General features: G+C 38.1%; 1 protein-coding gene and 1 long non-coding RNA gene across 6 annotated transcripts in view; one reads left to right on the forward strand and one right to left on the reverse strand.

Annotated features, from left to right (window-relative positions):
• Positions 1-22,675, forward strand: part of ADGRG6 (adhesion G protein-coupled receptor G6) — a 136,792-nt gene that overhangs the window by 93,519 nt on the left and 20,598 nt on the right. For all 5 annotated transcript variants that reach the window (XM_019951735.3, XM_073789664.1, XM_033867787.2 and 2 more), the window contains 12 exons: positions 1,425-1,536; positions 2,872-2,936; positions 3,531-3,741; positions 5,045-5,216; positions 6,574-6,714; positions 8,983-9,102; positions 10,759-10,804; positions 12,283-12,389; positions 17,028-17,155; positions 18,086-18,354; positions 19,533-19,629; positions 21,739-22,022. In XM_019951735.3, the coding sequence (XP_019807294.2) occupies positions 1,425-1,536; positions 2,872-2,936; positions 3,531-3,741; positions 5,045-5,216; positions 6,574-6,714; positions 8,983-9,102; positions 10,759-10,804; positions 12,283-12,389; positions 17,028-17,155; positions 18,086-18,354; positions 19,533-19,629; positions 21,739-22,022 (1,752 nt within the window). The remainder of the gene's footprint in view (positions 1-1,424; positions 1,537-2,871; positions 2,937-3,530; positions 3,742-5,044; positions 5,217-6,573; positions 6,715-8,982; positions 9,103-10,758; positions 10,805-12,282; positions 12,390-17,027; positions 17,156-18,085; positions 18,355-19,532; positions 19,630-21,738; positions 22,023-22,675) is intronic.
• Positions 9,016-22,675, reverse strand: part of LOC141276035 (uncharacterized) — an 89,171-nt gene continuing 75,511 nt past the window's right edge. Inside the window, exon 3 of the long non-coding RNA XR_012324887.1 lies at positions 9,016-9,329. This is a non-coding gene — a long non-coding RNA (uncharacterized lncRNA). The remainder of the gene's footprint in view (positions 9,330-22,675) is intronic.

Consider the following 22,675-nt stretch of genomic DNA (forward strand, 5'->3'; position numbering starts at 1 on the left):
GGGGGAAAAAATTCAGAAAGTTCCAGAAATCAAAACTTGAAATATACATTATATTTAAAACTATTTACATAGCTTTTACACAGTATTTGTTATTATAAGTACTCTAGTGATGATTTAAAGTATACAGGAGAATGTGCATAGGTTATTGCAAATATTACACCATTTTACACAAGGGACATGAGTTTCCTCGGATTTTGTTATCTTGTGTGTGTGTGTGTGTGTGTGTGTGTGTGTGTGTGTGTGTTGAGGGGGGTGTTTCCTGGAACCAGTCCCTCGAGAATACTGAGGGATGGATGTATAAGGAACTCGTTGAGGTTAAAGAATGCAAATCATCATTATCGTCATCAACAACAGCAGTTTCTGAGCCTCTGTGGGAAAATGCTTGCTTATTTAATAAACAGAGCTTCTTGGGGATGAGCAAAGTCCAAACGCTGCCCTTTCACACATAAAGGGTCTCCACAGAGAAGGAGCTTGATGAATGGTAGTTTGTATGTGGCAAAGGAGCCTCATGAGGACCAACCTTATCTCTGTCCTCAGAGGCTGAGGAATTACTTAGACAAGTAATTTATACCACTTAATTTAAATCCTCTACTTTATTGTTCTTCTGCAAGTGGGTCTATGAAGAAAAATTTCCACCAATTGGAAAAAAAACTCAGAATATAAATGGGAAAGTTATTTAAATGTTCAGTTGGTGACTACAACACTGGTTGCCAGTAGTCTTAGTGTAACTTACTATTTTTCAGTACTGAAATACGAGATTTTGTTGTTGCTGTTGATATAGTGCTTTTATTTTGATATTTTTTAAGTGTAAAATCTGAGTGATTTATGTCATAAAACTCGCCTGGAGAGTTTTCAAACAACAGGTGGGATGATTTGAAGATGAAGGCATGTGTGTACAATGTGTGGCCTACAGGTGTCTTCTTGTCATTCCCCCAGCAAACTTCCAGGTGAAATATGCTTTCAGAGCAGCTAGAAAATGTTTCCATAAAATATGCTGGCAACTCAGTGACAGCACTATTGAGGCGCTGTTTTATAGGCTTTCCCCTTTGAAAAAGATTAAATTACATTTTGAATTTTTCAGGACAGTTTTCATTTTATGTAGTGTGTTTTTTTTTTTAATAAACCTCTGTTTTACTAATTTTATCTACTAATGATTTACATTAGAATGATATTATAAGTTTCATGTTTATACTTGCATAAGTGTGTTTTTTTATTTGATAGTTTTGTAACACGTAATTTAAAATATGAAATGTAGTTAACATTTATTTTTCATAACTTCTAAACTTTTACAAATTCTGAACATAAAAACCTAGTAGTTTAGTATTGCATGGAATAAATACCTAATTACCAACATTGTTGTCTTGTTCTCATCTTGCACCTCTAATTTCAAAAAATAGGTTAATATTTCTCGTATTTTCACATAGGTATATGTCATGATGATGAGGACCCCAAAGGCTATAAATGGCCAGCCATCCAACCTTCTGTATACAATGCTCCCTGTCCAGGGAAGCCGGGCTTCTATGCTTCACGGACATGGTAATACTTTCTTTTTTTTTAATATTTATTTAGTTTATTTATTTATTTGGTTGTGCCTTGTCTTAGTTGCAGCAGGTGGGCTCCTTAGATGCGGCAGGCAGCCTCCTTAGTTGCGGCATGCGAACTCTTAGTTGCAGCATGCATGTGGGATCTAGTTCCCTGATCAGGGATCGAAACTGGGCCTCATGCATTGGAAGTGCGGAGTCTTATCCACTGTGCCACCTGGGAAGTCCCTGACTCTTGCCAGCAAATTCCATGTAACCTACCTTCCCAGGGTTACAGGTGTTGCACCGTAGTTCCCGTGCAGTGTATATTAATTGGAAAGAAGGGCGGGAATCTCTGTTGTGTATGTGAAATCCATGTGAGGTAAAGACAAGACAGGTAGGTTACCAAGAAAAGCCTTTTCTTTCTCTCTCCAAGAAACATGCTAATTTAGGCTTCTCCAAAGAAAGACAGAGCAATTTGGAAACCAGAGGGTGGTTCTAGAGCAAAGCACCTTATGTGTGGATGAACAAACTCACAGCCTCATAACATACATCTGACATTCTGAGTCTTTTTAACTTTTTGGAGTGGTTATTGTTGGAAGGGGAAAGAGACAGTAAGAGAATAAAGACAAGATCCAGGTTAGGGCAGTCTGCTAGTGGAGACTGTTAGGGTGTGGATTTTTCCTAAATATTGAACGGAAACCTCAGACAGGTTGACTGCAGAGGATTCGCCGAATAACAAGTCAGATCTAGTTCCTCACCCTCCACCCTCCTTCAGTTAGAGTTTTCTTGCAGGGAAATTCATACACTGAAACTGCCCACATAGAAATACTTTGCCCCCACTGCTTGGTTTGACACGTGGTGGAGAGGAAAGAAAGGGGCTTCAGAGCCCTGCGGACATGGATTTGAATTGTAGCTCTACCTCTTCCTGGCTGTGAGACCTTGGAAAATTCCTTGATTTAGCTCAGTCTATTTCTTCATCTCTAAAATGTGGATTATAATCTGCTTTACAGAGTTAAGTGAAATCAAAAATGAGATTTTATCTGGAAAGTTCTTAAAGCAGTACTTGATCCACGTTACCAACTCTGCTTTTAACCTTAGTAACCTGAGGTAGCCTAGGTTACAATAGGCTGTTGCTAGTATTTTCTCTCCCTGATGCATGCACCTGATTTTTTTTCCAATAAGAACTTTTAATATGAGTTTTATGTCAATGTATTATAGTCTTATCTTCAAATGAAACTTACCTAGATATTAAGGGAAATTCTAAAGCTTATTATTAAGCAATTTTGTCAGCTATAGTGTCATGTATGCCAAATATTTACAATACCTTTTTTGTTTGTTTGTTTTATAGTCACCATGACCCTGCCAACACATCTCTAGCTTACTGGGGTCCTCCTGATATCTCCAATTGCTCAAGTAAGTGAGAGATTTGTCTTCATTTCTCAAAGGCAAAATGAGATGACCTCGAGCTTCACGGTTTTCATCCTCTTCAAACATGTTCTTCTGTTCTGTGATACCACTATAATATTAAAAGCTAAGCAAATGATTGCTTCACTCACTTAAGATAGAAAATACCATTTTGCCTCATTCTGACTTTCTGTTCTATTCATTCTGTAGGAGATTAAAAATAGTAATAAAATTTTGGAGAAGAGAATATATAAATTAAAATTTGTATCAATGTTTTATAGTTCTGTATTTTTTTAAGCAGCAAATATATACTTATTTAGTGATTCTGGGGGTATCTCTCTTAGAACCATTTGTGAATATTGGTCCCTCCAAGTTACTTACCTAAGTTGCTTAAAAGCACCATTTGTGTCTTACTAAAGAGAGAAATTAGTTTCTGAGTATAACGAAATACTGTTGTCCTGTTAAAATTGTGGTAAGGGGTACACACAGGAAAACTGATTTACTACTTTACTATGAAGTGAAATACCATACTATGTTTTGGATTCTTGGAAATGCTCATAATACACAGGTAAAACTCTATGTTGTTCTTCTGCCATTTTTTAGGTGAAGCAAATGAAGTTGCCAATCAGATTTTAAATTTAACTGGTGATGGGCAGACATTAAACTCAGCCAATATCACCAGCATCGTAGAACAGGTCAAAAGGATTGTAAATAAAGAAGGAAACATTGATATAACGCTTGGCTCAACTTTAATGAATATATTTTCTAATATCTTAACCAGTCCAGACAGAGACTTGCTTGAGTCTTCTTCTGAGTAAGTTTGTTTGTTTGTTTTCTTCTGGAGAGTAAAATTTATTGGATACACATGTTGTTATACAATTTCTCACAGATCTGAATGCTTGGTGCCCAGCTTTCATAATTTAAATCTCTAGAAGATCCATTGATATTTCCCAAGATCATTCACAGAATAAACTTCAAAGTTCTGTTTTTGATTTTGGGTTTTTTTTTCTGAGAAAATAATTTACAAATTGATTGGGATTGTCGATCTGGATAGATCATATAAATAGTCCCAGAAAGACATAATTGGGGGCTTCCCTGGTGGCGCAGTGGTTGAGAGTCCGCCTGCCGATGCAGGGGGCACGGGTTCGTGCCCCGGTCCGGGAAGATCCCACATGCCGCGGAGCGGCTGGGCCCGTGAGCCATGGCCGCTGAGCCTGCGCGTCCAGAGCCTGTGCTCCGCAACGGGAGAGGCCACAACAGTGAGAGGCCAGCGTACCGCAAAAAAAAAAAAAAAAGACATAATTGGTATTTCATTTTACATCTGAAAAATGTTTACATCTGAAAAATGTTAACTGGTGTTAATTCAAAATATAAACTATTATATATATATAAATTTATGACACTTCTTTTTGCTTGCAAAGGAGACAGTTAGCAAACAGCTCACATGTTTTAGGCATAACTTGGTCGCTGTAGGTCACTATCCTACAGACTGTGACACAAAACTGCCACACCTCTGTGACTGTTATACTTCTGAAATGAAAATGCCTAGGGCAGGGTGAAATATACCTATTTTTACACAATTCAGTTTGTATCCAACTATATCAGTTAGCGTGTTAGTATTAAGATATTTAATTTTTTCTGTTTCCTTCCTTTCAACCAAATTTCTTTGACGAAAATTTTGTCTTTGTTAAAATGTATTCCCTAACTTACCTTATGCACATAACAATTACAAACTTTTTTTACAGGGCCTTGCAATTCAAAAAATACTTTTATCATGTTATCTCCTTTGATTCTCACTCAGTTATGAAGTAGGAAGGGTATTTTTCATATGAGGAAAGAAAGGCTAAAACAGATGAAAAACAGAATATTTGTTTAGGATGACTTAATTGTTGCTTTTCCTTAAAGCATGTATTTCTCTTGAGGATGAATTTATCACCACGATTCAGTGTTTTAACTGATGTTATTGTGGTTTGGGGGAATGTTGTGGGTATTCATGTTAAGATGAAAAAGTTTAAGGACAATTTTATTTGGTTTGTATTTTGTCCTGCAGGATATCACATGTGTGCAAGTACCTAAAATGTGTCACTTAACAGTGGTATTATTTGTCATTTCTTTAGAGCTTTAAAAACAATTGATGAATTGGCCTTCAAGATTGACCTACATAGCACATCGCATGTGAATATCACAACTCGGAATTTGGCTCTTGGAGTATCATCTGTGTCCCCAGAGACCAATGAAATTTCAAATTTTAGCATTGGTCTTCCAAGCAATAATGAATCATATTTCCAGGTAATAAGCCAGTGGTTTCTTTAATTAATTCGACGAATTAAAATCTGATCATCTGCTAGTTGCTACTGCAACGACATCTTAGTTCCAGGGGTGGAAGGCTAGTCCGAAGTTTGGTTAACAGCAGTAGTAACCATAAGACATGTGGATGCAGAGAGGAGGTATACTTTCAGTTTACCCTCTACAGGAGGTGATAGTGGAACTAAGCATTAAATTATGAGTGAGTGCCACCCTATTGAGAGTGGGGTATGGGGAGCTGTTCAATCAGAAGACATTTATTAAGGACACAAAGGTGGGAAGCTGCATGGTATATTCTCTTTGCCAGTGGTTCTCAAACTACATCATAATCACCTGGAGGACTTATCAAAACAGATTGCTGGATCCCATCCCCAGAGCTTCTAATTTAGTAGATCTTGAGTGGATCTCCAAAATTTGCACTTTTAACAAGTTCCCAGATATTGCTGGTACTGCTGGTATGAGGATTGTACTTAGAGAACCAATGGTATAGAGGCTAGGAATGGCAAGTGATAAGCAGGCTGAACACGAAATCTGGGGCCAGATTAACGGAGATCCTCCCTGACATGTTCAAGTGACACTTCAGCAAATCATTTTCAAGTTCCTACTGTGTGCTAGACAGTGTTAGCCACGTGGGCAAATGAAATGATTGAAGCATCACCCTTGACATGGGAGAACACATAAGTGGCATTTAACGCTTCTTAGCTGTGGAGATAAACCAAGATAGAATATTTTTTTAAATCTGAGTATAAGGAAGAACTTATTTTTCTACTTTGGACCAAAGCCTCTTTTGGGTAATTCTATTTCACATTTTAAGAGTGAAAATGTGGTCAGCCTCCGTCTCATTTCAAGTCCATTTGCAGGAAAACATTCTTTGGACTGATCTGTGGGTTCAGTAAAAATGGTACCCAAGAATGTTCAGAAAACTTCAGCTGCTTCCTCTATGCAAAGATACTCATTCTCAGCAAACAAATTAACTCGTCTTTTTTTTTTTTTTCTTTTTCCTGGTAGTTATTTTTCTGGTAGTGTGTTTTGAGAAAAGCTCAAAATCTATTAAGTGTAAATCTAATTCTTATACTTGAAAATGGCAACTGATTTATAGATCTCTCAGTTTGTGTTTAGTTAATGTCGGTGCATATCCCATTTTGCCCCATTTGCAAAATGCGAATGAGATCCAGGCCTTTGTCTGTAAGGGATTCAGCCTTGAAGGCAGTGACTGTGGCGGAGGTAAAGGGGAGCCCTGGTCCTGGCCAAGTTGATGCTGGCAGTTACTCTCCTGTGGAGTAAAGTTATTACTGCAATTTAAATATGATTACTCAACTGACATACTCTGTGTGTATGACAGATGGATTTTGAGAGTGGACAAATGGATCCACTGGCTTCTGTAATTTTGCCTCCAAACTTGCTTGAGAACCTGAGTGAAGAAGATTCTGTATTAGTTAAAAGAGCACAGTTTACTTTCTTCAATAAAACTGGACTTTTCCAGGTAAGAGTTCATTAAATTATTATTTTTCAATCGTAAATTGAGTTTCATTGCTCAAAAGGAAAGATAAAAGTTCAGATTTCTTGAAAATGTATCAAGAGGTATAGAAAAATTAATCTACTGTATTTTCAAAACTGAAAAATTTTAACATAACTGTTTAAATATTTTATTTTAGATAATTATATGCTTATTAATAGGATGTGTTCATTTAAGGTTTTTAGATAAATCAGATTAAGACTTGCATGATACAATTAGAAATGGAATTTGTGGAGAAGTTATTATTTATTATTTCTTTTGTTAAGTATTTTACGCTCTCCAGCAATTTAGATCTTCAGAGTTAAAGAAATTGTGTGCCAAAGGAAAGTTTTTTTTTTTTTTAATTCAGCAGGAAGCACTGTTTACATAATGAGCAGCATTCTTGGCTTTAATCAGTTTTCCCATTAGTATTTCAAATGACCTTTGGCCTTCCCACATCCCCTGAGTAGGGTGGCATTGTGCTGAGCACATATTATCATTTTTATTGGCATCATTTCCAGATACTAGAAGGTCCCCTGCCAGCAAACACTGGTGACCTCTGGTTGCCTTTGAAAGTACAACCCGTTCTGAGCAGTTTCACCGAGCCCTTTCAATAAAAGTTACCTATTAAACTGAAGATACCTGTGTATATCAAACAGTGTGACTTATGTAAGAGAGAACTGCAAGTTTCAAAGCCAGTAGAAATGTTTTTAAAAGACTTGTGCCATACGTCATGTTTAGAGGAATGGCAAAGGAGGCTACAGGGAAGTAAAAGGAGGACCATGGAATCATTTACAGTCATTAACTCAAAAATTTTAAAATGTTATCAGCAAATGCTTTAAGAACAAGCTATATAAAAATTTTGAGCAGATTAAGAATGTAATTACATGCAATTGCTCTGAAGAATTTAATAGCTACAAACACGTAAAACTGCATTTGTTATAGTTATCTGAGGCTTATAACAATGTCGCCTTTAAAAATAATGCAAGAGGACTTCCCTGGCGTCCAGTGGTTAAGACTCTGCGCTTCCACTGCAGGGGGCAGAGGTTTCCCTGCTTGGGGAACTAAGATCCTGCATGCTGTACAATGCAGCCAAAATAATAATAATAATAATACAAAAAATGTAGTAGGTGTTAGATGATGTGAATGGGGGAGAGGGGACCATTGAGAGGAGAGGTGGAGCCCAGCCGGAGGAGTTGGGAGAAGTCTTAGCTTTGTAAGAATCTGTCACAGTTTCATTTTGAGTCTCATCTTCTCACGCGATCATTTCTTTCTCCTTTGGCATCTCCCAATCAGCGACATTATTAGGAAACATATGTTTGGTTTTTAAAGTAAATTTATGGCAGAGTGAAAAAAATGTAAGGGTTCTATGGTACTCCCCTCACACAGGGAACAGCATAAGAGTATTTTTAAAGGAAAGGCTGGGTATCCCCAAGCCGTAGCCACTTTATTGAGAGAGACCACACAAATGTAATAAAAAGCTATATTCTGGATTCTGAGAGCTAGGTAGCATTTAAGGAATCCTGTATTATTTCAAAACAGCTGAGTTATAAGCTGTTGTAGAGAAATTCAGGAGGCTCAACAGGAAACACAAAGGGAAGGAGAAAGTGGTGATGGTCTTGCTGGAGAAACAGTCTACTGGTCCCAGTCATTTTGCAGCACAGATTCACTAATTTGATTTCCTGACATCCTTATCTTTGAAGTGGAAGCTACAGATGCCGGCAAGTGTGCAGCCAGAGATGGTAAAAGTTCTGGTGGGGCTTTAATCCGGTAGAATTACATCTAGGTTTACGTTAGTAAACACTCAGATTGTTGTCATGGACATGAAAGATGAATTGATTTTTATTTTTCACACCATATTTCCTTGGTACTTCTCTAAAGGAAAACAACTTCATTTATTTTTTAGGATAGGGAAATGATCTAATGATTTCATAGCTTTTTATGAGTGTGTATTATTTGTGGGTTTGCATTGTTTCAGATTTTAAGTGGCTGGCATCAGCCACAACAGTGAAGAATGAAGTTTTATGAACATCGCCTTACAGCATTGGTTCATACTGTTCCCTCAATGTATTTATTATAATAAGGGAAATAGCAGAGCTCTTTCAGGAAAGCTAGCAATTTGATCTTATAAACAGGATGTTCTATAACTGAAGATCTTAAGTGTAAAAAGTGCTGACAGATTGCTTATTTTGGAGCACCAAAATAAAATAAAAGTGTGTACTTCTGACTAATACACAATTTTTTCTTCTTTAAAAGGATGTAGGAACCAAGAAAGGCACCTTAGTGAGTTATGTGATGGCATGCAGTATTGGAAACATTACTATCCAGGATCTGAAGGATCCTGTTCGAATTAAAATCAAACATACAAGGACTCAGGTAAGGAAAAGCTACAAATAGCCATGGAACAGAGGCAGACTGTTTGATAGAATTGTGGGGCCTTTTTTAAAATACATGATTAGAAGTAACTAGTACTTTTTTTGCAGGGGGCAGTTTTCCACAAAGGCGAGACCAGCTAGTCAGGTAGTGCCGTAATGTCCTGGTGAACAGTGGCGGCAGGGCAGGGGTGGGATGGGGGGAGTTAGTCTTGTCTAGGATTCAGTCATCTGAAAGAGAGTAAGAGTGAAGGAAAGAGTCACACCTTTTGAGAAACAACATATAATTACTTCAGCTGACTTAGATGTAGATGCACAGTTGTGTCATTACAGGTTTTGGTTGTCTTTTTAAAGCCAGAGAATACTGAAACTAGGAAAGCAGAAGGGAAATGGGAGAAACAGAAGAGAGTTGACATTTTTTGGGAGCTTAGCAGTTGTCTAAAATCTTGGCAAATGTTGTGCTTTTTTTTTTTTTTTTTTGCTTCATTACCCTTGCTGTCATCTGTTTATTTGATAAAATTATGTGGGGTTCTTATTGTCTTAAATGGCCCAACCACAGTTTTCCCCTGATTTATAGAGGGTCCCAGTCATGATTTGACCATTAGGCAGGCAGGAAGGCAGGCGGGAAGTGAGCTGGCTGATAAGGACTAAGGCTTGGAACTGAAGTCTTCTAAGAATTAGCCCTGCTTTGTCACGAAACCTCTGAGACTTCCCTGTTCTACCCTTTGGCCTCCTTTGTTTCAGCTCCTTCATCTATAAAAAAATTTTTATTGTGGTAAAATATACATAACATAAAATTTACTATTTTAACCATTTTTAAGTGTATAGTTCTGTGGAATTAAATACATTCACATTGTTCTGCAACCATCACTACATCCATCTCCAGAACTTATTCATCTTCCCCAACTGAAACTATGTCCCCATGAAACAGCAACTCCCGTCGCCCCTCCCGCAACCCCTGGAAACTGCCATTCTACTGTCTCCATGAATTTGACTACTCTGGTATCTCATATAAGTGGAATCATACAGTATTTGTCCTTTTGTGATGGGCTTAGTTCACTTGGTATTTTCAAGTTCCATCCATATTATAGCATGTGTCAGAATTTCCTTCCTTTTTAAGCCTGGGTAATATTCCATTGCATACACACACACACACACACACACACACACACACACACACACACTCACACACACACACATTTTGTTTATCCATTCATTCATTGATGGGCTGTTTCCACCTTTTGGCTGTTGTGAGTAATGCTGCTGTGAGCATGGTTGTACAAATATCTGTTTGAGTCCCTGCTTTCAGTTCTTTTGGGCACATACCTAGTCATAAAGGAGAGTTTTGAAGATGAAGTGAAATTTTAGTGTAAAGAGCCTTGCTAAATGCTGAGAATTACACTTTATGATGAGACATAATTAGTAATCTGCAGATAAATGGTAACCTGATTCCTCTGGAGTGTTAGTTGATTTCCATTTGAAGTCTATGAGAGCAAACCCCTAAACTGCCTGCCGTTCTTTGGTCATATTGCCGTGACTAATTATGACCTATTTCTTTGTGAAAACCTTAGCATTTTTACTCTTTCCCCATGTTCAAATTGTATGATTTTTTTATTTCTTTGAAACACAATTTCACATGTTTGTTCTTATGTTAATACAGGCTGTGCCTTATCCCATCTGTGCCTTCTGGGATCTGAACAAAAACGGTACGTTTTAAAATATTGGCTGTCTTAATAACAACTGAATTTTCAACATTGTTAGACACCCCCGTTTCCTTTAATTCCATCCCAAATCAGAGTGAGTCACAATGTAAGTTTGAGGGCAACTGAGCTGCAAAATTTAGTTTAGGTAGCTTGGGAAGCGAATTCTAATTTCTGTAACTTTTCCTTCATTGCAAGAAGAAATAGGCAGACTTGACTTTTAAACAAACCACCTCTGATTTCAGTTATTTATAAACTATAGCTTACGTTTTTATTGCTACTTCTAGATGAATGTCAATGTACATTTGACCACATTCTTCTAGGACACTTCTGAGGAGGGTATTTGATGTGCACAAGGCCTGCAATTTCAAATCCAGCTTCCAGACCACAGATTATGGGGGGAAATCATATTAGGGGATTGTAACTATAGGATTGGTTATAATGGATGCATGTTACTTGAAAGAATTGAACTGCCTCCAGAATGACATTTGACAGTCAAGAGAGAAAGGCAGAATTAAGGGTAATCACTAGGTGTGAAGTGTGGAGATGTCTGTGAAGGGAAGGGAAGTGGCAACACCGCCCACCTCTGCCCTATAAGCGTCACCTTCCCTTGGGGTTCCCCAGTGGGATTATGGTGGCCCAATCAAACAAGCGCCAGTGTCCCAAACCTCTTTTTTTGATACTCCAGTCTTAGCTGGGAAGTTTTTCTTGTTGTTTGGTTTCTAGTTGCAGTTTTGAGAAGATCCTAATTTACTAGCTACATAGTTACAAATGATATCACCTTGTAGTCTTAAAATACCCTTCAAATATATGAGTTGTTCATATTCCATAGCATACCGTAAAAGTCAGATAAGATGTGTTAAAGGCATTTGTAGTAAGTTGTCTCTGTGCGTGACTGCTTTGTACATAACAGCATGTTCCAAGGAAGCTGACCTCCTTTGTTCTCATGTCTTCACAGAGATATAGACTGACCAAGGGGGTAAAAACTTGTGCTGATCTCTAGAGACTTTGTTAGTATATAACATATTTGAAAAGGGATATTCTTTTTATGGAAGTTGACTTTAAAATATATTAAATAAATAAATTATATATCAATTCATATATTAATATATTTATGTTCAATATATATTTATATTACATATAATCTATTATATAAATATACTTAAGTAAAATACATGTTGAAATATTAACATGTATTAAAATGTAAAAACTGAATTTTTCGCAGACCCCTGAAGCACTTCAGTAGAACACAGCTGAAAACCACCACCTAACCTCTGACTGCCCACCTAGCACTAACATTCTATGATCCCAGGAATCGAAATTCTTCCGTGTATTAGCAGCTTTCAAGAGAGTATCCATTTTACAGATAAACTGCAAAGCAGAAGGGTCTGAGGCGTATTTCCCCAAGGGAAAAGGCTCATCCATTACAGAGCAGGGACTGACCTGCTGTTATTTTCACCCTGTTTGTTGACTTCCTCCTACAGAAGGTTCTGGATTTTGGAACACTTCAGGATGTGTCGCACACAAAGATTCAGACGCCAGCGAGACGGTCTGCCTGTGTAACCACCTGACCCACTTTGGGATTCTGATGGTAGGGGAGGAACATCTAAACACATTTTGAAATGACATAGTTTTGGAAGGCATATTTCTTTTTGTGAGTCCACCTTTTTAGATTATGTGTTTGGGGAAATTTTCTTCCTGATAATTTTCATGTGTATCCTGAATCTTGATTCTTGATGAAGAATCTGTTGAGAGAGATCATATGTTTAAAAAGTGCAAGATAAGTACAGAGAAGAATCTTACTGGTTTTTTTTCCTTTGGCTTTAACGGTAATGATAAATAATCCCAGAAACAAGAAAATCACCATGAAACCCTTGAATTAAGAGAGAAACAGAGTTAGGGAGATGGAGAGAGAGGGAGGGAGGGAGAGACAGAAAAGTTAAAGAGGAAGAAAATGTCAGGTTTTACTAACATGGAAGGGTGCTATGAAAATTTTCATCAAAAATTTTCTTTCTTATAATATGTTATCACTTGTATGTTTGAATGTTACTTTGTACCAGGTACTGTGCTTGGTGATCCAATTGTTACCCCCAAATGACTGCAATCCCTCTCTAGAGATCACAGCCTGTTAGGCTAGACTAGTGACTAGGATAGCACAGAGGCTTCAAGCCTGCAATGGAGATGATGGGTGTTACGTTTCACTCACCACTAGGTCTTCATATCATTCTTTCCTTTCTTTCTTCCTGCTTTCTTTCCCTTGGCCCTAGTTTTATCTCATTAGCCAGCCTGTTCTACAGTTTTAAGCAGAAATTAGATTGCGTTGATATGTTTTTTCAGCCCACCAAATTTTCAAGAGCCACCTTACAACCAGCAACTTGTGCGACTGCATCCACAGACTTACACCTTTACCTTATAACCTGATATGCTTGGGTGTCTGCAGACACTTTCCTGGTGCGAAGTACACCCTCCAGATCATAACAGAGCCATTGTTTCTGTATAGTTTCCATAAGCGGGATCAAACCAAGTTTATTTTTTAGTTGGAGATGGGAGTAATGTGTACCGAGGCAATAAAGTTTTTCGAATTCGAATCACAGACATCAAGATATGTTTATCCCGTCCCTTAAATCTTACAGCTACTTCCTGTGGGACTGGAAGGAAGCAGCGAGGAACTGTGGGATGCAGTGATTGGCTCATGGATCTACCTGGCCTATGTAAATGGCCATTGTCATATAGCAACCGTGCACGTTGTAATTTTCCTGACAATCCAGTACTTAAAGCTCTGAGGGATAAGACCAAGTCATTTAAAAAGAGGACAGTCATACAAATACTGCGTGATTCCTCTTATTTGAGGCATTTAAAATAGTCAAAGGTATAGAAGTAGACAATAGAACGATGGTTACCAGGGGATGGGGGGAGGGATATATGGGGAGTTGTTTAATGAGTATATAAAGTTACAGTTACACAAGGGGAGTAAGTTCCAGAGATCTGCTATATAAAATAGTTAATAATACGGTATTGTAGACTTAAAAATTTGTTAGGAGGGTAGATTTCACGTTAAGTGTTCTTACCTCAGAAACAAAAGCAAATGAAAAAGGAACACAAGAAACTTGTGGAGGCGATGGATATAGTTATTACCTGGATTGTGATGATGTTAACACAAGTGTATACATAAGTTCAAACTCACCAAATTGTATACATTAATTATGTGCAAGTGTTTCTTTACCAATTATATATCAATAAAGCTGGGGAAAAAAAACAGTAAAAAAAATAAAGAGGACAGTCATAAGAAACAGCTTAACTTTCCCAAAATATAAATGTTTTCATTTACTGCCAGACCATGAAAATGAACAGTTAAACTATAGCATGTTTTCCCTAAGTAATTAAAAATAAAACCCTCAGTTTTCTTCCATATTCTCTTTTTCCTGAAAAGTGACAGCATCATTCTTTCATAAAACGCTTGTTTTGCCTATTAATCTTTCAGGTATGTAAGCTTTAGCGTAATTCATTGAATTATTTCAACTGCATGTGTGTTTGAGCATGATTGTGTGTGTCGTAAGTCTAATATTAGATAAATAGATAACAGTAACACAGTCACTATTCAGAGATGACCTATAAGTAACCAAGGTTTGGCTTCCTGTTACTTTGAATGGTTAGTTTTTCCAAATATTGTTCAAATGTTGTTATGAGTTTGTAATTATATATTACTCTTCCTGTTGTCATTTGATTAAATAATTAGTTTTACATGTATATGGATAGGTGCATTTCTCAGTGCTATTTTTCCATTTTCCACTGCGGCTGCTTTTATAAGATTCTAAACTTCTGGAAGAAAAACTTCCCAGAATTTATCTTTTCTGGTGATGTGCCCATATCCTTTCAGCCTTTCCAGACCACCACAACCTTGTTAAGAGTCTTTCTTGATGTATAAACTCTGTATTCACTTGTGTAAGATATTCCCAGAGTCTACCTTGCCCCATGACACATTCACCATATGAGAAATTTGAAAACATACCCCAGATTCATACTTATATCTTCTAATCTACAAATGTATGAAAAATTTCATATCCTCTGCTACATTTATTTGTAGTAAAGCTGATTTTCATATTTTTAACATTAGTACATTCTCATGTTGGCTAAATCAGAGGAATCAATATTTTCATATTCTTCATTCTCTAAAAGTATAAAACAGCATGAGAACTGTGTGTAAATGTATAACCGTGAACAGCATTATTTTTTTCAATTTACATTTTAAATTGTGGCTTTAATTGTGACTTGCAAGTATACTGCCTCATCTAAATGGGAGCCGTAGGTTTTTCAAGAGGCAATGACAAGCCCTTTGGAGGTTCCCAAGATATTTCTCTGACCTCGTCAAATCCTGGAGTAACCGAAATGTTGGTCGGGGTAAAAGCTACCAGTGAGTCAAGTGGCACTGACTCAAACCCCATCCCGTGTGCTGTGGGAGTCCCACTTCCTCCCAGTGTTTTCAGGGATTCCCGGGAGAGGAGGATAGGGACGGTCCTCTCTGACCTGAGTCTCTGCGCCCACTGAATTCCATCACTTTGTGCATTTCTTGGTGTTACAGGGAACCTGTTACCAGCTCCTCCCTGCCTCAGCCAAACCTGGAACTGAGCCCCGTCTCATGAGTTCACACACGTACACTCATACAGATACCACTTCCTGGAGGTCTTTGTTTCAGGAGCAGATTTTATTGACATTTTGGTGAAAAGCAAAGAAAGTTAACATTATAGAATGAAAACTTATAACACGAACTTTTTTTCGTAGTTTAAGACCTAAAAGTTTAAACCAGATATTCCTTTTGGAATATGTCCCTTCTCCAAGAAGGCTCCGTTTTCAAACATCTGCATAATGGAGATGCCTTTCTCCTCCAACCAAGGCTTGCGTGGTTGGTCTTCATTCAAGATTTATCCCTAACCCAATTCTACATTTAAGGAAGAAAAGAAAGATTTTCCTACCAGGCCTGGACTTTGCAAGTCTGCCTCCCTCTGCACAGTGAAATTAAAATTAAGGCTTCGTATTCACATGTTAGAAAATGTTGACTTTTTCCCCTCACAACCACCCCTAACACTTTTAAGTGGCACCCTTTCAGGTCTATAGGTATCAAAAAACTATGACCCCCAAACTCTTGGTGGCTTCTCATTTATGAAAAAAAATAAAATAAAAAAAAAACAGAGACCACCCCACCTGATACATACCTAGCTCTGAAATGACCACAGTAAGTAAGAACCTCAGCACTCTTCTCTGACTGGGCAGCCACACAGCAGCGCCAGCCTCTGGCTGTCTCGGCTGAGCCCCTCCCTACCAATCAAAGAGCCCAGGGCCCACCTAAAGGCTTGGTCACGGGGCCATGGTGGCCTCCATTTTCACTTGTGTCCCTAGCCTTGCAAACGATAGGAAGGGTCTGGTCGTTTATTATGCGTGACAATGACCTCCTCTCCAGTTTGTTAGGGCCCCAGTGGTTTTGCTCTTCTAGTTATACTGACGTGCAAAGAGCTTGGGTAACAGGGTAATGATAAAAAAAAAATGTGCAACTCTCTCAAATAATGCTACATTTTTGTTTCACGGAGTGATCCACAAGAGTGCGATAAACGGAAATTCCAGTACAGGCATATCTCAAAGATTTTTTTGTGGGTTCAGTTCCAGACCACTGCAATAAAGCAAATATTGAGAGAAAATGAGTCACACGAATTTTGGGGTTTCCCAGTGCATATAAAAGTATGTTTATACTATACTATAGTCTGTTAATGTGCAATAGCAATTATCTCTAAAAAAGCAATGTAGATACCTTAATTAAAAAATTTTTATTGCTCTAAAAAATGCTAACCATCATCTGAGCTTCAGTGAATCATAGCAGTAACATCAAAGGTCACTGATCACAGGTCACCATAACAAATATAATAATAATAAAAAGTTTGAAATATTGTGAAAATTACCAAAGTATGACACAGAGACCCAAAGTGAGCAGATGCTGTTAGAAAAATGGCTTGACTCAGAGTTGCCACAAACCTTCAGTTTGTAAAAAATGCAGTATCTGCGAAGTACAGTGAAGGGAAGCACAATAAAACGAGGTACGCATGTCCTGATTTACACTGTTGTTTTTAGCCCCTAAGATTGAGCTGAGATTCTAAGGGCCATCAGTGACCTTTCTAATACAACAAAACGCCGTTTTCATGAAAAGAGAGATTCTTACAACTGCTTCTCATGTTTTTGGTAGGACCTTCAAGGAACTGCCTCACAGTTGGATTCAAAAAACACTAAAGTTCTCACCTTCATTACCAATATTGGGTGTGGAATATCTGCTATTTTTTCAGCAGCTACCCTCCTGACATATGTTGCTTTTGAGTAAGTATTTGTTTTTTCTGTCTGCCAAGTCCAGAGCTAACTGTCCCAGAATGTGAATAAGAGAATTGCCTCAGCTTTTAAAAACACATATACACTTTGTGAATCACGCACAGTGGTTCAGTTTTAATGTTCAGATTTCTTGTAAGATATATCACGAATTTCCCACCTTTAGAATCTTAAGTTATAGTTACTATATTTCTATTTAAAATGTATTTAAGCCTGTTAGAGATGATTAGCATCTAAGTAAATAACAATTGTATGAAATGCTTTTTACATGGTAAAAGATGAAAACATTTGCTTCACAAATCTTATAAAATTGGTTTTGAAACAGGAAATTTTTTTAAAAAAAGGATCCTGACCTTATTAAAAATCAAGAAACTTCAACAAATTTTAGGGAAATTGCTTTTCAACAAAGATATCATTTTTTGTAAATCTAAAATTTTTCCTGGATTAAAAAAATCAGTCTGGGCTTCCCTGGTGGCGCAGTGGTTGAGAGTTCGCCTGCCAATGCAGGGGACACGGCTTCGTGCCCCGGTCCAGGAAGATCCCACATGCCGCGGAGCAGCTGGGCCCGTGAGCCATGGCCGCTGAGCCTGCGCGTCCGGAGCCTGTGCTCTGCAACGGGAGAGACCACAACACTGAAAGGCCCGCGTACCGCAAAAACAAAACAAAACAAAACAAAAAAAATCAATCTGTTGTAACCAAGCAGAAATTTTGGAAACAGTTTTGAAATAAAATTAGTGTTTAAAAAAGTCTTTATAATTTGCTAAATACTCCTATATCTTTAGCCCTCCTCCTAGTGGAACCATGTCATAAAGATGGTACTACCTAGGCTATTGCAGAGCTGTATAAGATACGAATTTACTGCCTGTGCTTAGAAGATTTATTTACAATATTATTCTCATATATCTTTCTTTTGTCCTTTATAAGAAAATTACGAAGGGATTATCCCTCCAAAATCTTGATGAATCTGAGTACAGCCCTGCTGTTCCTGAATCTCCTCTTCCTCCTGGATGGCTGGATCACCTCGTTTCATGTGGATGGACTTTGCACGGCCATTGCAGCCCTGCTGCATTTCTTCCTTCTAGCTACCTTTACGTGGATGGGGCTAGAAGCGATTCATATGTACATTGCTCTGGTTAAAGTATTTAACACTTACATTCGCCGATACATACTGAAATTCTGCATCATTGGCTGGGGTAAGCCTCCTAAATTTTGTTTTCTTTTTGTCTATCATGGAAATCACTAGGTTCTCATAGGAAAATCCTATTTTGAAAGAATAGCACTGCTAAAAGAAACTTCAAAATTGTGAATGATGTGGATGTGATATACATAACCTAAGGAAGGAGCTTCCTCAGAACGGTGTTTTTAAAAACTGTTCAACATTCCTCACTAAAGTCAGGAGTAAAGGGAAAAAACCCTTGCTCTCCTGAGTCACCACCACCTTATTTCCTGTGTCCAGAGCCAGCCCACGCAAGTCTGAAGAGGCAGCTGGCAGACAGTGGTGCATTTCTATTATATTTCAAAATAGAAAGGCCAGCTCAGACTCCTAACTCCACTCGCCCTAAACACATGCCCATGTCTTGGAAACCTGAGCAAGAAGGTTATTTTTGTGTGTGCAACCAGAATACTGACAGAATTCTTGCTTTGAGCTTCTTACCATGATTCCTCAGCCACACATGGACAGCTGTGTTAGCCTGTTTGCAGTCTTCTAATTGGGCTCCTTTATCTGGGTTTTGTATTGGGCCAGGCATTTTTGAGCTTTCTCACAAATCTCTTTTTCAGATAGCCATGTAGAAATGAGATGTTTCCAAGGTGTTTAGTACCACCTTAGGAGACAACAAAAGCACCTTTCAGGGAATTCAGGTGGTGTAGCGTTTCCCCACTGAAATATACATGGAAATACTATATTGGTCCTCCTGAGAGAAAAGACTATAAAGACTTTATGTCCCCATTGTTTTCCCCCCAACTTTTTCTAAAGACTTTTCTTTCTATAGAAAGGGGCAAAATGAAGCTGTAGTTACCTTCTTACCTGAACTCAGGCAGTCTGACAGGTGTCATTAATGAAACTACATTTTCTGGTGCAGCATACAGTATAAATCAGGTCCTGGTGCTCTAGTGGGTACCAGTAAGCAAACAGAATATTTAAATATCTGTCATTTAAGAGTAGGTTTAGATTGTTTCTAATTAAAGTTGGATGTTTCACACCACAAAAGGGATTTTATTGTTGTTTTTAACCAAGTTGCCTGTTCTAAGAAATTTGATTCTATGATATGCAGTGTTTTCTTTCTTTTTTTCCCCTTGCCATTATCAGTCTTATAAAGCAGTCTACAGATGCTTCAGAAAAGTTGTTTCTATCATGGTCTTGTTATAACAGGTCTGCCTGCCTTAGTTGTGTCCATTGTTCTAGCAAGCAGAAACCAAAATGAAGTTTATGGAAAAGAGAGTTATGGAAAAGAACAAGGTGATGAATTGTAAGTAATAAAAGCTTGTTGGGAATTTATTTGTGATGAGTATATATCCTCTGTTTGCTGAAGTGTAGTGTGAGTTTCCATCCCAATAGTGAGTGAGCTTCTATTTTGGAAGGTTAAAGTGTACTTGCATGTCTTTGCCAAGGTCTCTGCTACACCACAGATGAATTCAGTTGAATGCTCTGAACTGTGTGAGCTGCTTTTCCATATTAATGTTGTGCTTTCTGATCGGGGGGAATTCAGAAGAAGTGTAAGATACTATCTTCTAGACACAGAAGACCTGTTCTATCTGAGGAGATTCTGTAATACTCCCACCTCCTTAAACCACACACATCTTCGAGAGAGTTAAGTAGCAGCATCGGACAGTGAAGGATTCAGTGCCAATATGAGTGTTGTGTGGAAGTGGAGAGAGTGGATCTTGAATAATTTGGAAATTTCCCTTCAGGCTGTGAGATCACTGAAGCTAAGGTTTTTAAACTCTTCAGTTTTGGCAATTAGTTCTCTTGTATTTTATGTAGTACATGGTACTCAATATTATTATTTGTTGATTGAATGAATTACTGAATGAATAAAGAGTTTATTCCAGACTGTGATGCCACATTTCTGTGCACATTTCATGGATGGATAAAAATTTTATATCCAGTCAGTATCCAATCCTGTTCCATTCCTCCTGGCCTTCCTGTTTATATTTCCAAAGTAGCAGTCCAAAGCCCCCACGAGAACTAGTCGGAAATAAAGGATCTAGGTCAGGAATTTCGGATTCTAGGGGAACTTCCATATGGAAAGAAAGATTAGCTCCAGGGACAAGCAGTGTCATTTGGGGGACCTTTAAAATAAGATATATTAAAAGTAGAAGTCAATACATATGTTCTAAATAAGGGAACTTAAAAAGTATGTGAGTCAACTCTTATAGAACTTTAAAGTACGACTTATTAAGTTGTTGTGCCAGCAACAACTTTCATTAATTGAGCATTTACTATATGCCAGGAATCAGGTTATAGGACTCAAAGATGTTCAAGACAGCTTTTGCCTTTGTGAAGGTTGTGTTCCACGGTGAAAGACACAACCAAAATGATGACCACTTACATTCGAATTTTAAGATTAATTTAATTGTCTTAAATAATTCTTCTAATATTTTTTGGTACCTAAGAACTTCCATAGTATTAGTTAGGCACTGGGGCATCCACAAATTGCAGTATTTTAATTTTACTCTTAGTTCCCTTTAAAATTACTTTCATCTATTTTCCAATCTATATCATTCTGAATATCAAGTGTATCCTTCCTGATCTCATAAGGATGTTATGATTGATGTAAGCCTTTTAATTGTGTATGAGAAGTGTCAGCATAAGAATATCAGCGTTCTACAATAAGGTCTTGCCTCAACTAAGCCAATTATATTAATAGGAATTATTTTGTCCACAGTAATGGAATCCACAATTACGTGTGTCTTAAATAAGTAGGAGTTACTCTTCTCACATGATAAGACATGATAAGATTTGGAAGAAGGCAACAACTGGCATTAATTTTGTGGCTGAAAATGTTAGGACCAGCAATTCTACAGCTCTCTTGGCTTTCTTTCCTCGATATAAGATGATGACTACAGCTGCAGAGCTTGCATTCATGTTTGAAGCAGAAAGAAGGAATAAGGGCTTTGCCAGCTGAGTCTGTCAAGAATAGGTGTAAAAAATCCTTAGCAGACTCTGCTTCCATTATCATTTTGTAGAACCATGTCCACATGGCCCTCCTTTAACTACAACGGAGACCGAGAAAGTTTCCCACCTTCAGGAGTGCAGGCGCACTGGTTTGGGGTGAGCCAAACAGAGTGTCTTCATGCCAAGTCAGAGTTCAGGAGACCACCTTGTTTTCTTAACTGTTGACTTAAATAACTAGGTATTAAGAGGATGACTATCCAAAACAAAGCAAAAAACAAAAACAAATCTATGTAAACATTGAGGAAGAAACTGAGGCCCAAGAAAATGAAGTGACTTTCTAAAGGCATTTGAGGAAGGCCCAGCTATGAAATCTGCAGAAGCCCAAACTTAGCCAGGAGGAGTCTTAGGTAAACAGGGCGTGATGATAAATCTCGTTCTTTCTTGTCTCTTCTCCTTTAAGCTGTTGGATTAAAGATCCTGTCATATTTTATGTGACCTGTGCCGGGTATTTTGGACTCATGTTTTTCCTGAATGTCGCCATGTTCATTGTGGTGATGGTGCAGATCTGCGGGAGGAATGGCAAAAGGAGCAGCCGGACGCTACGCGAGGAGGTTCTAAGGAACCTGCGCAGTGTGGTCAGCCTGACGTTTCTACTGGGCATGACGTGGGGGTTTGCTTTCTTTGCCTGGGGACCTTTGAATGTCCCTTTCATGTACCTTTTCTCCATCTTCAATTCTTTACAAGGTAAGATAAATGGTAACCGCACCATTTTCTCTTTCTAATTTTACCATATTTGCAAAGAGCTTCACTGTTGGACAGACGCCATGCTAAGTTTCTAAGTCACGATCCCAAGTGCTGAGCACAGTTCCAGGCACAGGGTGGGTACTCGTGAAAAAGACCTTGAATGGAGAGAAGAGGTAGAACATCAGTTTGTTTATTTGTTTTCAGTGATATATATACCAAGCACCTAGAACTATGCCTGGAATATAGTAGGTGCTCAATAAATATACGTTGTTGCATGAGTGGATATAGGCAAGGAGGTGCCCAATGGGAGGTGTAAAGAGAGGCACAGATGAAGTTTGCTTTCTTTACAGTTTTGCTGAGTGTTGGTGTTCTCCATGGAACCATGTGGGTGTAGTGCTCTTGGCCAGAAGAATCTTTAGACTCTGCAGGGACAGAGCAATTCAATTTGATTCCTTGGTTCCTTGGATTTCAGAAAAAATACCAACAATCTAGTTCAGAAATGCTTATTTCTTCATAAGATATGGCAGTCAATTCAACAATCTAACAAATGGCTTGCTCTGTTCAGAAATACAAGGCTTCCTTCAAGGAGCTTACTGTCATGCTTCAGATTCCGTAACACTTACCCTAGTGTACTGTAGGATGAATTTAACTTT

This window comes from Tursiops truncatus, chromosome 12 (genome assembly GCF_011762595.2).
Source record: "Tursiops truncatus isolate mTurTru1 chromosome 12, mTurTru1.mat.Y, whole genome shotgun sequence".
Taxonomy (NCBI): domain Eukaryota; kingdom Metazoa; phylum Chordata; class Mammalia; order Artiodactyla; family Delphinidae; genus Tursiops; species Tursiops truncatus.